Genomic DNA, 14,575 nt, shown 5'->3' with positions numbered 1-14,575 from the left:
TGCTCATTGACATGCATGTAATCCTGTGTAGCAGCTTCACCAGACTGGGACCTCATTTCTTGTTATGCCTGGCCCTGTTCCCAGTAGGCCCTCTAATTGAACAAAAGTTGGTCTCTTGCTTTTATGGCAACAGTAGAGTGGGAAATATAATGGGCCTGCTGAAGGAATACAATTCTGTGTTTGGGGATGGCCCACAGTTACCAAATGGATGTCCAGTTTTAGACTGCAGATCTGTTCTGCATCTGGCTTATCTAACATGGTGGTAATGTGACAAAACGTAACAGAGGGTGTGCTTGTCAGTCCTACCACTGTTGCTACTAAGAATGAGGTCAAACATTCGCCACCTTCTACGTACCCACTATGGCAGTTATGTCCTACAGGACTCGGCCAGCTTGGTCACTGGTGGGGCAACTGTGCTGCTCTGTAGTGGACATTGAAATCACTTACCCAGGGTATGCTCTGAGCCTCTCGGTGCTTTTTCCAAGTGCAGTGCAATATCGAGGAGCACTGATTCATCAGCACCTGATGCCATGAGACTTCATAGGGTTCAACTGAGCGTTGAGAATTCCCAAAGGCACTCCTTCAAGACTGTAGGCCATTGTGGCACCACCACCCCAGGGTCTGTTGGGTTGGTGGGGTAAGATATCACATGGATTGAGGCTGGGATATTAACTGGACAGTTTGATTCTTTGTGTGTGACCTCTGGTTGTTGTTTGACCAGTCAGTGATTGACTGACCAATTTAGAACCCAGATATGCGTAAGAAAGATTTTTCCTGGTAGATAGAATTTGAATGTCTAGCATGAATCTAGTGCCAAGGCTTATGCAGGTTGTCTTTCTGTTGTCAAATTTTTTGGCCCAGAAATTCACATGGACGTGAAAGCCTACAGTATGTTGGGCTTCTATGTTCAGCATGGTTGGAGCTCTTGAAGCAGGAACGCTAAACTGCCATCGAGAATGGCACTGTGCTTTTCTGACAGTGATTTTGAAGTTGTGGTCACAGGGCAGACATCCAAAGAGAGAACTGAAACACTCAGCTGCTCTCAGAAACAATATTAAGAGGTCCAGTCCAGATGAAGGGTCTCGAACCCAAATGTCAACTGCCCATTTCCCTCCACAGATGCTGCCTGACCTGCTAAGTTCCTCCAGCAGCTCTTTTTTTAGCTCCAGATTCCAGCATCTGCAGTCACTGGTGTCTCCAATATAAAGAAGCATTTAGACAGGCACATGAACAGGCCAGGAATTGAAGGAGATCGACCAGGTGCAGGTAGATGTGCAGTTTCAATTGGCATCACGGTTGGCACCATCGTGGGCTGAAGGGTCTGTTCCTGTGCTGTACTGTTCTGTGTCCTCTATATCAGAGGTGCTACCTGTACAATGATCAGAAATCTGGTCTGTTGTTCCAGCTGATTCTCCAACAGCAGGTAAGTTGCAAACCTTTAAGCAGTGCTTGAGCAAGTCTTGCTTCCTTCATATACAGCCTGTTTCCTTGTTTCTTCACATTACAGTACAATGTGACTGCACCTTGTCAAGTCCCATTCCTGTGAAGCCACACTAAATGTACCATCCAAAGTTCCACGTGCTCTGGAAGATCCTGATCCCTATTAGCTATCAACTTTACTCCTCAATTCAAATGCCTGGTGTCTTGTGATTGAACCTCCAGGGCATTGTATTTTGTAAGAGCTACAAGTGAGTGGCTTGCTAGGTATTTTGAAAGGGCATTTATGAATCACCAACATTGTTGTTGGTCTGGAGTCACGTAGGATGGTAGATTTCCTTTCCTGAAGGACAATAATGAACCACTTGGGTTTTTAAAACAATCTTTTTCAATAGTTACTGAGATTAATTTTTATTTTACTGAATTTAAATTCCCCTGTTGCCATGATGGAATTTAAATGTATGTCTCTGAATCTTTAGACTAGGCCAGGCTATAAACATCCACCAGTCCAGTAATATATCCAGTGTGCTTCCATTACTGTAATACTTCGCTTTAGTAGCACAGTGCTATCTGGAAGTGCAGGGGAGTGGGTTTAATTAGTTAGCACAATCAAGGAACAGGCTCCTCCTGTGGTTTTGATATCATAGTCAATATTCCTCCCTCATCCACAGTAAAGAGAGACTGAGAGAAACTGAAACAATTCCTCATTTTCCCTGCCTCAATCTGAATCTCTGCCTCACTTGTTATCTCTGTCCTCTCATTAGCTGATGTCTTTTTGATGAATATTAGACGTGGCTCTTTTGTTCCAGAGTTTGTGGATTCAAACACTGCTCCAGAGACTTGAGGCTTGAGGTTGACATTTTAATGCATTACTGAAGATGTGTTGTGTGTTGGTGATAGTACCTTTTCAGTCGAGATGTTAAACAGAGGCCTGTCTGCTCCCTCAAATGGATGTAAAAAAACAATCTACAGCACCCCAGATAGAGCAGGGGAGTTCTTCCTAATGTCTTGGCCAGTGTCAACCAACATCACAGAAGCAGATTACATGGTCACTTTCACATTGCTGTTTGTCAGAGCATTCAGTGTGTACAGTGACTGTGCATTTCCTACAGTAGTATTTCATTGGCTTTGAAATGTCCTAAAAGGGACATGTAAGGTGCAATATAAATAACAGCCTTTATGCTTTTGAGAGAACACTAAGATTGAGAAATGGAATGTTTTTCATTTTGGTCAGGCACCTACAACATCAATCCAGCCACAGTGACCAATTTCTAGAGGTCTTCCAAGACCTTTACAGCTGTAAAGAAATGCTTATTCCCCCAATCACAGCTAAATTTGTTGGGGCATACACTGTTTCAACATTGGAGGCCATCTGGCCCATCGAGTCTCTGCCAGCTCTTTGACCGATTCCATTAATCTTATTCCCCCACTTATTTCTCTGAAACCCATTTTCTCTCATGGGCCCATTAACCCCCCTCTGATTCTCTTGCGATCCATCTACATTGGCAGGTTAATTGGCTATTGTAAATTACCTCTAATCAGTACCAATCTTTGGGATGTGGGAGGAAACCGGAGCACCAGGGGGAAATCCATGTGGGCACAGGGAATCAGAATTAAGTTTATTGTCACTGACATATGTCGTGAAATTTGTTGTTTTGCGGCAGCAGTACAGTGCAAGACATAAAGACTTAAAAATTACTATAAATTACAAAAATAAATAGTGCAAAAGAGGAATAACGAGGTAGTGTTAATGGGTTCATGGACCATTCAGAAATCTGATAGCGGAGAGGAAGAAGCTGTTTCTGAAACATTGAGTCTTCAGGCTCCTGTACCTCCTCCCCGATGGTAGTAACATCAAGAGGGCATGTGCCGGGTGGTGAGGGTCCTTGGTGACAGATGCCGCCTTCTTGAGGCGCCGCTTCTTGAAGGTGTCCTCGATGATGAACATGCAATTCCACACAGATAGCACAGGAGGTCAGGATTGAATCTGTGTCGCTGGAACTGTGAGGCAGCACCTTACTTACTGCACCAGTTTGTCGAAGTGGCTTTTGGTTCCGTGCTCCCTCGGACCACTGCTCTACTTGATTCCAATCAAAATAAAAACAGGTCAATTTCTATAATAGGTGCTATCCTTTCATTTGAGAGGCAAGTTGAAGTCCAGTAGCAAAGATTTTCTACCCTGTTCTTAACATCAGGTTCACATCCAAAATGCAAATTGCTGGTTTTGGATATCACATATTTTTGATTGCCTGGTAAAATTTATGATAAAATTACACCAAAGTGGACACACCAAACAAAGCACAACAGTTTACCAAAGTGGTTCGTAAAGCATTTGGGTTCCTGGGATTTCTAAAAGCCTAGAAGTTATCTAAGATCAACATAAGAAACTAAACCTAATAAATGGCATCAATTACCACCCATGCTTTTTGTGCAAATCATCAAAAAAACAATTTAATCTGAATTGGTCAGACTAATGATAATTTCTAGGTGAAACACCTCCCCCCCCCCCCCCCCCCATTTCCACACTGGAAGGTCTCCTGCACCCATCAGTACACACAAAATCCATCCTAGTCTCTACCTCCTGCACCAGGACTTCAGTGACACATGAATCATGGAGCTCTGTCCCTCTTCCATGTGGTTTCACTGACCTCAGTAGCAGCTATTGTGTGTATTGCTGGGGTCCAGCTGCTATGGCAAGGGTGCCTTTAAGAGCGGATGCCTTCCTGCCATTGATGCATCAACAGGTGAACTAATTGAGTGTGGTTCCACTGAGAATGACACAGGTCTTGTTTTATCACACGTTTCAATGCATGTTTCTGGTCAGTTTCAGATTTTCACATGGGAGACCCAGTTGGCATTAGTGCACATCACAGCAATGGTTTTAGAGTATAAACGCCAATTTCTAGGCTTAATTGTGGGTGAGCACAGACTCTTCCCTCGGGAAGGCAGTAAGACTTTGGAGACGGTACAGAAAATATCAAATAGTTCCAGGCTGGGGACTATAACCTACATGAACCGAGCAGTAGAACAGCAGAAAAGAAGCCTTTGACCTTTAAAAATTGTTAAAAGAGAAAGGAAGGGAGTTTATTTGTTGCAAAAGGAGTAATGTTAACATTAGGAGAGTAAAAAGCGAATAAAACGAAACATCAGTTTAAGTGCATTGAGCGTTTCTGTTTTTTTAACAGGAAGTTGGTTTCTTGATAACTTTAATGGTTTAAAGTTAGTACTTTGGTTACATGGTGATGACCACACTGCATCAAATTTACTTGCATTGCCTTCCTGCTAATCCCTTTCTCTATATATTCAGTCACAGGCCTTATTTTCTAATGGTATACTCTCTCTCATTCCTTCTCTCTCTCTCATTCTCAGGGATCAGGGTGTTTCAGAATGAAAAAGACGCTTTGTACATATGCGTATTGCTACTGTGCAAACCAGTTGTGCCAGGGAGATGGGCTTTTCCTTGAGGTGGCATCCATGTAATGCTGGTCTTTTAATTCCTCATTTTAAAAGACCATGTTACTTTTGATTTATCTGCTATGAATGGTGATGTTCTCCTCGACAATGAACAATATTACAATGACAGATTTGCATTACTATCAAATTGCAGATCACCACTTTTCAGAAATTTAAGTGGATTTTGCACAAAAAAGCTTTGGCTAAATGAGGATTGTCAGAGGCTGAATATTCTGGACCAACTACTTCATCTCTTGATTCCTCAGACTTCCCACTGCCTGCAAGTGGAATACTCCTCAGTTACCTGGATGACAATGGATTCAACATTTCAGAAATTCAAAGCCACCCGAAACAAACCAATTAAAAAGGCCCTGGAGAGACCATATCTGAAATGTTGTGTTCCGATCTGGTCTCCCTACATAAGGATGTATCGGCGATAGAGGGAATGCAATGAAGGTTTCACCAGACTGATACTGGGATGGGGCAATTGTCCTATGAGGAAAGATTGAGCAGTGGGCCTGTACCCTCCATCAGTTAGAACAACGGCTGGTGACTTCAATGAAACACAATATTCTTAGATGACTTGACTAAGTAGATGCAGGGATAATGTTTCCCTGGCTGGAGAATCTAGAACTAGGGTCACTCTTAAAATATGGGGTCAGTCATTCAGGACTGAAACTTAATGTCTAAGAGGCGGTGAGTCTTTGGGATTCTACACCAAGAGGGCTAGACAGGCTGTTTCTGTAGAACCATAGATTTTAAAGTTATTAAAGGATCTTATTGAATGGCAGAGCAGGTCCGAGAGTCTCAATGACCTTCTCCTGCTTCTAGTTCATACCTTCTTATAAGGCAGCCTATTTGATTGGCACTTTATCCACCACCACTGCACTAACTGCAAAATACACTGCAGCAACTTGCCAAGGCTTTTCTGGAAACACCTGCCAACCTACGATCTCTACCATCTTGGCTTTGACACGTGTTGCCATTCCATCATTATCAGTGGGTCAAAACCCTAGAACTCCCTACCCATCAGCACTATAAGAGTACTTTCACCACAAAGACTACAAGACCATAAGATAATGGACCAGAGAAGCAGAATTAGTCCATTTAGCCCATTGAGTCTGCTTCGCCATTCAGCCATGCCTGATATTTTTTCTCAACCCCATTCTCCCACCTTCTCCCCATAACTCATAACGAATTCCACAGATTCACCATCCTCTGGCTGAAGTAATTCCTCCTCATCTCAGTTCCAAACGATAAGCAGCATTCACAAGAAAAACATAAATTAAACGTAAATTATACAAGAAAGAACACAATTAGAACAAAAATAAGTCTATTGTAGTGCAAAGTGATCATAGTGTTACTATACTGAGGTATTGATTAGTGATTAGACACATACCTCAAAGAATTGATGGCATTATAGCAAAAATTCATAAATCAAGCTTTGTTAATCAAGAAATACCTGCGTCACCTTCCTTCTACAATCCAGTTCTACACATCCAACTCAATAGTCTAGAGATTGAATTTCATCCATTTTAAACACGCTATGTTTTGCCCTAATAGATACCCCACCAAAAAAAAATTACTGAATTGGGCATTCTTATTTCATGGTTTTCTCCTGTTAGAAGCCGACTTGCACCTTGACGGATGGCAGCTGATGCCTGAGCTCACGGCTGCTGTCTCAGTCACACACTGCCCACTGGCAAGCAGGTTATTGCAGCTAAAGAGGATGGCAACCATATTGGATGGGTGCATGGTGGAAGGAGGGGGAAAACAGGGAAGGAAGCTGGAAAGTGAGAGGGATGGGAAAGAGTTAAACAGCACAATTCTAGATAATGGGATCCCCCATGATATGAAGTGGCCCAATTGGGTTTGGCTCCTTCCGCACTCATTAATGGGCCACAGATCATCAGAACATATGAACTATAAGCAGGTGTAGCCATGCTGCTACTCAAGTCTGCTCCATCATTTAACAACGACTGACCTGACTGTAACCTCAACTTGGCATTCCTGTGGAAACCTTTCAGCCCTTTGCTTATCACATATCTATATACCTCTGCCTTGAAAATATTCAAGGGCTCTGTTTCCACTGCCCCATGATGAAGAGAACTAGAAAGATTCTGAGAGAAAACATTTTGCCTCATCTCCCTCTTAAATGGGCAACCTCATTAGTCTTAAACAGTAACCCCTGGTTGTAGAGTCTCCAACAATAGAAAACACCTTCTCCATTTCAAGACCCCACAGGATCTTGGCTGCTTAGATCAAAGCATCCGCTTCACAAGTGCTGTCATCTTTATCAGTGCTGCCTGTGGGCGAGAGGGAAGCCCTTGCAAATCAACACGGGGGGAGTCAGTGCAAATAACGGATGACCCAGCGGAAACCCTTTAATTCATGCATGGCTCCATTTCTTTCTGTATGATGTCCTCCTTGTTTAACTGTGAGGCAACAACAAATGTCATAGCTCACAATCTTTTCTGCAGCTAAGTCATCCTGTGCAGGAAAATGGTATTGGCGTCAGGATGAATTGTGCATGATAAGATGGAAGGTACTTCAACTAGTGGAAACACTACAAACCATGCTCACAACCCTTGTTATAGACAAGTTATGAACAAAAATAGGGGCATATGTTATTTCTAATGCAGTTCCTAGGTTTAAGTTCTATGTTGCTTTCATGGCTTTGCCTCTGTTGAGACTGACTCATGTTGTTGCATGGCAATTGGATATGCTAAAATTTTGGATATGCAGAGATATTTTCAGTTATTAAAGGTGGTAGTAGCTTCAGTGAAGATGAGTTGAAATCGCTTAAGCATGCACCTTGTGTTTAGTGTATGCATTAGAGAGAGTATGCCGTGAATTAAACATGATAGTCATTGAAACAAGTTGGAGGTCAGAAACTACACGACTGTGTTGTATTTCCATAATATTGGCTGTGTTGTTCAGTGAATCATTGACATGCCTTTGATATTTAATTCTTAATCCAATATTAACCTTGTTGGTGTCACTCTGGCACTAGCAAGGGCCCAGATCATGAAGGAATGAGTCATTTGTTGCTCTGAAGAGCATGGGGGTGTAAGCTGTGATCTGCGCTTGGCTTTTTTATTACTCGATTGGATAAAGCCCATCAGTGTTGTAAGTAATTACTTTAAGTAACTCTTTCTTAATAACAACCATTTTCTTTGATTTGCAATTCCTTTGATTATGAATACCACTAGCTGTGATGAGCAGTCTGTGAATTTAACTTGAAAGCCTTTGTGAATGATCAGAATCCATTAGTGTAATAGGAATAAATATCTCATTCAGACTAGGGAAACTATAGACAGCTTCCTTAATAAAATCTGCTGTATACAGGTTCTAGAGACCTGTTTCTCAGAAGGGTTAGGTTTGGAACTGGACTTGGATGAGCTGCTCCCAAGTCAAATAGTTTGCTAATATTCAAATGAAGGATGGCCACTCAGCCAATCAAACAGCAGGGTGTCAACAACCTTGGACTTGTACCCTTGAGAGTTGCTGTGCAGAAGAGGAGAGGAGAAAGTAGACAGTGTGAGGGGTACAATGTGTCTGGCTTTATGTATTGTACACTGGATTGGATGTATGCTCAGCATTTGCTAGTTTGATGAATTGCTAGGTTAAGGGAGAGAGGAGTCCTAGAGTTCACAAGATCATGGGATAAAATAATAGATCCATCTTTGCAAGTTAGTTTTGTAAATCTGTTCAACTGAATCAAGATTTTCGGCTCCATTATTCAGTGCAGAAACCCATAAAAAAACATTGATTATTCTCTCAATGAGGGTGTTTTTTCCTGACATCAGTCCTATCTCACTTTGTCACTACCCTGCACCACCAGGATGTAATGTTCTGGACTGAAAGGCCTTGGCAATTTGCCTATTTGTCTGGTCAGAGGAAAAGACAAAAATATTACATTTAAAAATAGAGCTCTCTGTTCAAAGATTATTAAAAGCAAAACTGAATACAGCTTCCCTCTTCAAACCATCAGTTGTCTTGCTTGTAATAGGTATGAAGGTACCCTGTTAGAGAATAGATGTTTTTGGCATCATGATAGCACGCTTGTAGCAAATATTCTTATTTTCAGTGGGAGTTAGAGCCCTCAATGCTGTCCTCAAGAGAGAGAAGAAGTCATTACTGCTAGACAGAGAAAGATTACAGGGGAAAGGGTTTTTATGAAGTAATCTAAGTGGGAAGAAAATTATGTTATTGAAAGAAAGAAAGACTTGCATTCATATGATCACCTTTCTTCACTTCAAGACATCCAAAGCACCTTACAGCTAATAGAGAATACCTCCATTCAGCCTGCTTGAATGACCCTAAACATTTAGTCGCCTGTCACTTTAACTCTCCATCCCACTCCCACTCTGACATCTCACACTGTTCCAGTAAAACAAAACGTAGGCTTGAGCAGGAGCGTTTCATCTTCTGACTAGGTACGTAACAGTCCACCTGACTCAACATTGAAGTCCAGTTTCAGATAACCAGCCTTCCCTGTTTGTGTCAGAATACACTAGTTCTGATGAAAGGTCATCAACCAGTCTTTCAGTCTCCATAGATGTTGCCTGATCTGCTATGTATTTGCAGTACGCCCCTCTATTTCAGATTACCAGCATCTCGCAATTCCAGCATTTCTTTCCTTTTTCTCCTTGATGTCCCCAGTGATTTCCTTTTGTTTATATCTCCACCAGATACATCAGCTGCATTTAAGAAGCCTTCCCCAACACTCACTTCATTCTTCCTGCTCAAACTGCAACTTAAAATCTGTTTGATTTCTTAACTTTTCCTGCTTTTGATAGAAGATCATGAATCTGAAGCATTGACTCAGATGCTGCCTGACCTGCTGAGTGTTTCTCGCATTTTCTGTTTTTATTTCGGATTTCCAACACCTACAGTTTTGTTTCTCAGATACTGAAGTATTTCTGAAGTGAAGTCGTGGTGGTACTGTGTGAGACATGGGAATCAATCTTGTATATAGTAAGCTCCCTACAACCAGATTATCTATTCTGGTCTCGTTAACAAGGAATAAAGATTGTGGGATAACAGCGGTATCTCCCTGTGCTGTTTTTTGTGATAAGTCTGGTTTAAGGTCACTAGAGAGAAGATGCCTCTGAATGTTCACTGTTCCCTATATAGTACACAGGAGTGTTAGGCTAGATTTTGTACAACTTGTATCCAGGACCTTCTGTGCCTTGGGTGGTAGTAAATTAGAGGTGAATATGATGTGTGATTTCTTCAAACAAAATTGGTTCAGTGGCCCGTATTATGACTCTCCTAACTCATTCCTATCATTATGATAAATATAAAGTTTGTCTCCAGTTTAGCACTTCAATCAACTTAAAGCAGGGAATCCCCAATCTGTTTTGGGTTATCTCATCAGAGTCAGGAGAAAAAGCAAGTTCTGAGACAGGAAAACTTAGCCATGATCTAAAGGTTATACTCACATTGGCTCCTTCAAAGTATAATCGGGTGTCAGATTGAGGACTAGACCAGCCTCATGGGATAGTGCCTATTGGCAGTCTCAGCTTAGGGTCAGACACGTGTGAAGGATGAGACTCTGGCCAGAGTTCTAAACCAGTATCTCAACAGTGCTTTTACTAACAGAGGGGAAGGGGGAAGATTAGAGGAGAGAAAGATCCAACATTGATCCAGCTTTGGTGTTTGAAAGGGAATCCTTAGAGATATACGAGTTCTTCTGATTTCAAATGACCTTTTCTTTGCTGTTTTTCAGGTGGTGAGCTTTGCAAGTCTCAAGTATGACACCTCTTACTCTTGGATGGTGCTGTGTTTCCTGTGGTGCTCCATCGTACAGTCAATTCTTCTACCATTGTTCCTTTGGGCTTGTGACCGCTATAGGGCTGATGTGAAAAGTGTCTGGGAGAAATGTGTAGCTATCATGTCCAATGATGACGTAGATGAAGGTAATCTCCTTGCATCGATGAATTTTATCATCATGGGTCACATTGAACCATTTCTAAAGTGTCTTACCATCCAAATATTACATCAACTGGGCTTCTTTCTGTGGAATGTGAATATTTTAAAATAAAAACAGAAAATACTGGAAATACTCAGCTGGTCAGGCATTTTTGACCTTTCCAGTATTTCCAACATTTTCTGTTTTAATTTCAGACTTCCAGCAGTTTTTTGCTTTCAGTGTGGATTTTTTTGTCTATTTAAGTCTTTGTCCCAGTTCCCCTGAGGCAGAGCCAACCCTGTATACCTATACCATGCAGTACCACAATGAACCTTCACCCCTCTAGACCATTGTTCACTCTTACCCCATGCAGTGCCAGTATTTACATCCAACCCATGCAATGCCAGTGTGTACACATATTCCATATGCAGTTCACACAGACAACTGTTTATTTTCATCCCATGCAGTGCCAGTGTGTACACCAGCCCATACAGTGCCAGTGCATAGAGCCAACCCATGTTTACAACCGGACGAGCAGTGCCATTGTTTTGTGCGTGACCCAGTGCTCCTTTCCTTAAAGGTGTGCAGCACATAGCCTGATCCATGGAAAACTGCTGTGTTCTGGAAAGGCCAAATTCCTAAATTGCACATAAGTTCCATACTGAACTTGCTCATGTGCTACTGTGCTGCATAGCCCGCTAGATTGCTTAAATAACCAATTCCCTGCCATGTGATGCAGTGCCATGCTCCCTTGTAGCATTAAGCACTTTTGTTTTGCAATTGCTTCTTAATTTAATTTTAAGCTCCATTAAGATTGCCTTCAGTGGAGGAGACATGTTAGGGTTAGCATTATTACAACTTTAAATCAGAAGCATCCAATAAGATTAATGTCTTTGTTGCAGAAAACAATCAAGATGGAGCAATTCACCCTGAATCTTTCTATGAAAGGCCCTACGAATATAACTGCACCCCTGAAATTCTGACAGTGGATCGCATTGCCAAATACGACTTTTCAGCATTGGAAAGGGGAGTTCCACAGGTGTACCCAATGAGAGATATGCAAGAGGATAAGATGCAGTATTTACAGGTATCTGTCCAAATGTGGATTACAGACCCTAAAGTGGCTGTTTGTGATATTCCAGTTTACACCCTCTCTATCCTGTCAAATCAGGATAAACCATTTTCCCCTGATTGTTCCCTTTGTTCAGCTTGATGGACATCCACCTCTCTACGGTCCACAAAGAGAGGCTCTTGTTCCCTGATGTCCTGTTGGTATTTTCCTTTACATCCTCAGCATCCTCCCACCACCATCCCCCATGTTCACCATCCCTCCCGCCCCCAGTCTCTCCTCACTTCCCATTTAAGTTTTCTATTTCTTTTCTGAAGATGTTGGCACATATTGGATGCAGTCCAAAGGGCAGCAAGTTTAACTATGTCAAAAGGCCTTTCACAGGATTATCATCAAACAAAAGATTTGATACCAAGAAACATCAAGAGATTTTTGAGCAGAGGTAAGGAAGTGGAGAGGTTTAGGGAAAGAAATGTAGAGATTAAAACCTTCACCACTGACAGCAAGGCTGCCAATTTGGAACAGTTAAATTCACATAAAAAGGTCAGAATTGAGGAATGCAGAAATTTGGGAGGCTTATAGGACAGGGAAGGACCATAACAAGAGTGTTAACTTTAAATGCAAGGTGATTGCTTAACAGGAAGCCAGTGCAAGTCAGGAGGCTCAGTGTCATAGGTAGATAGGACCTGGTACAAGTTACATCATCGGCAGTAGGTTCTGCTTTGCACAGGGTAAAAAATTATGAGTCAAGTCCGGAAGTAACAAAGGCACAGACGAGAGTTTCAGCAGTAGATAAGCTGAGGTTACTGATGTAGAAAAATTGCAGTCATACAGACAGAGACAAGGAAACCTATTGTACAGGAGGCTGTAATTTGACCCATTGTGTGTATGTTGGCTGAAAATGAAGCTATTTAAGTGAGTCTTACTTGCCAATCTTGAACCATAGGCCTGTCTGATATGGCTCTTCGAGTGCACATTTGGTATGTTTTAAATCTGGCAAATGTCCCTGCCTCTGTTACTCTTTCATTTAGTGAGTTTCGGAATCCCACTATACTTCAGGTGAAAACTTTTTTCCTTGACTCTCCTCTAATCCTTCTACTGCTTAACAAATCTGTTCCTGAACCCTCTGCAAAGGGAAATAGCTTCGTCCTGTTTATCCCATCTAGGTCTCATAATTTTCTACTCCTCACTTAGATCTCTCTTCAGTATCCTTTGTTCTAAAGAACATGAGACTGGTCTAAACAGTCTCTCCTCATAACTATCACATCCTGCAGAATTATGCATGCTATCCTGTAAACTGATGATTTATGCAGTTCTAGAATGATCTCCTTGCCCTTATATTCTATGTCTTCACTGATATGGGCATGGATTGGAGTCTGAGGTACAACCTGCAGTCATTTATGACACCAGGTTTGTGAACAGCCCAGTTCAGTTTAAGGCATTTGCAAAAGGCAAACAATAGAATTACTGGGTGGCTTACAGAGTTGTGTTGTAAACTGAAGACTATGGCTTTGGTCTTCCCAATAATGTTTTAGCATCCATTACTGGTAATCTGACAAATTAAAATCAGTGGAGGCCCAAGAGAGTTGGTGATGTGTCATCAACACAGTCATGGAACCCGAAGCAATATTTTTGGTTGATGTTGTTGTATGGCAGCACATGAGAAACAGGAGGAGGACAAAGGGTAGATCCTTGTCTACCTTATCAAAGGGTAGATCAAGTGTTGTTCATGATACTGTGGCCATGACTGGTTAGATAAGAATTGAACCAGGCAAACGTTGGTTACTTGTTGAGCGTGAACATCAGGTTTGATTCGGTGTTGGTGTATGGGTGCGATATTCTGCAAGTGGATTTGGGTCAGGTCGGGAAACGGGAAATAACAAGGGCTTGAGCTCTGATCTGGTTTTCATTTCATGCTCTACATCACACTCAAATTCACTCCCAAACTCTCCCAAACACTCAGGCTTGTTGAGGTTTGGTGGGTTCATGTAGCTAAACAGAAAAAGTCCTTAAAGCAAAAAAAAGCCACATGCTTCAAGGCTTCATTCAAGATTCTATCATTTAAACGTTCTGCTCAATCAGGTGATAAGAAGGTGCCAGTGGTAATAGTCCACATTCAGCTGACAACAGTGAACGTTATGGCATGGACCTACACAGAGAATTGGGGCTAGCATTAAATGGGTGCTGGAACATTGAAAGCCCATAACTGCTTTGATTGGTGTCAGTAGAACTGATTATCAAGAGGGGGATGTAGCCGGTGACAGACAGATTTCCACTGCTGGAAATCTTAACCCATTAATTTCACTGAGTTTAGCTTTTACCACAGATCCTGAAATGCTTCAGTGATACCTCAGCTGTCACTACCTGCTCTGCAGGCTCCTTGGATCTGCTGTTCTGAGCTTACCACCAGCTCTGTGTTGCTGAACTCCTGATCAGGCCATGGGATGTTGACTTTATACAGCACTGTTTATGCTCCTTCTCTTGTTTATGAATGAATCAAAACAAAAAGAAACTAGATCCACTATTCAGTAATTAGAGAACATAGATTGAAGACAATTTGTAGAAAAGCCAGTGTGGAGATAAGGAATATTTTCCATCCAGCTAGTTATGATTTAGAATGAACTTTTTGAGAGGATGGAGGCAAGGTTATCTTCTAAAACGTTAGTGGGATTTGAATGTGGAAAAGCAAAGTTTGCGGG

General features: G+C 41.8%; 1 protein-coding gene across 3 annotated transcripts in view; it reads left to right on the top strand.

Annotated features, from left to right (window-relative positions):
- The window catches only part of LOC127583534 (probable G-protein coupled receptor 153), a 78,327-nt gene that overhangs the window by 55,181 nt on the left and 8,571 nt on the right, over positions 1 to 14,575 (top strand). For all 3 annotated transcript variants that reach the window (XM_052039622.1, XM_052039621.1, XM_052039623.1), the window contains 2 exons: positions 10,625 to 10,814; positions 11,710 to 11,894. In XM_052039622.1, coding sequence (XP_051895582.1) covers positions 10,625 to 10,814; positions 11,710 to 11,894 — 375 coding nt within the window. The remainder of the gene's footprint in view (positions 1 to 10,624; positions 10,815 to 11,709; positions 11,895 to 14,575) is intronic.

This window comes from Pristis pectinata, chromosome 26 (assembly GCF_009764475.1).
Source record: "Pristis pectinata isolate sPriPec2 chromosome 26, sPriPec2.1.pri, whole genome shotgun sequence".
NCBI classification, from domain to species: domain Eukaryota; kingdom Metazoa; phylum Chordata; class Chondrichthyes; order Rhinopristiformes; family Pristidae; genus Pristis; species Pristis pectinata.
The sequence above is the reverse complement of the archived record's forward strand: the minus strand, read 5'-3'. Positions and strand labels throughout refer to the sequence as shown.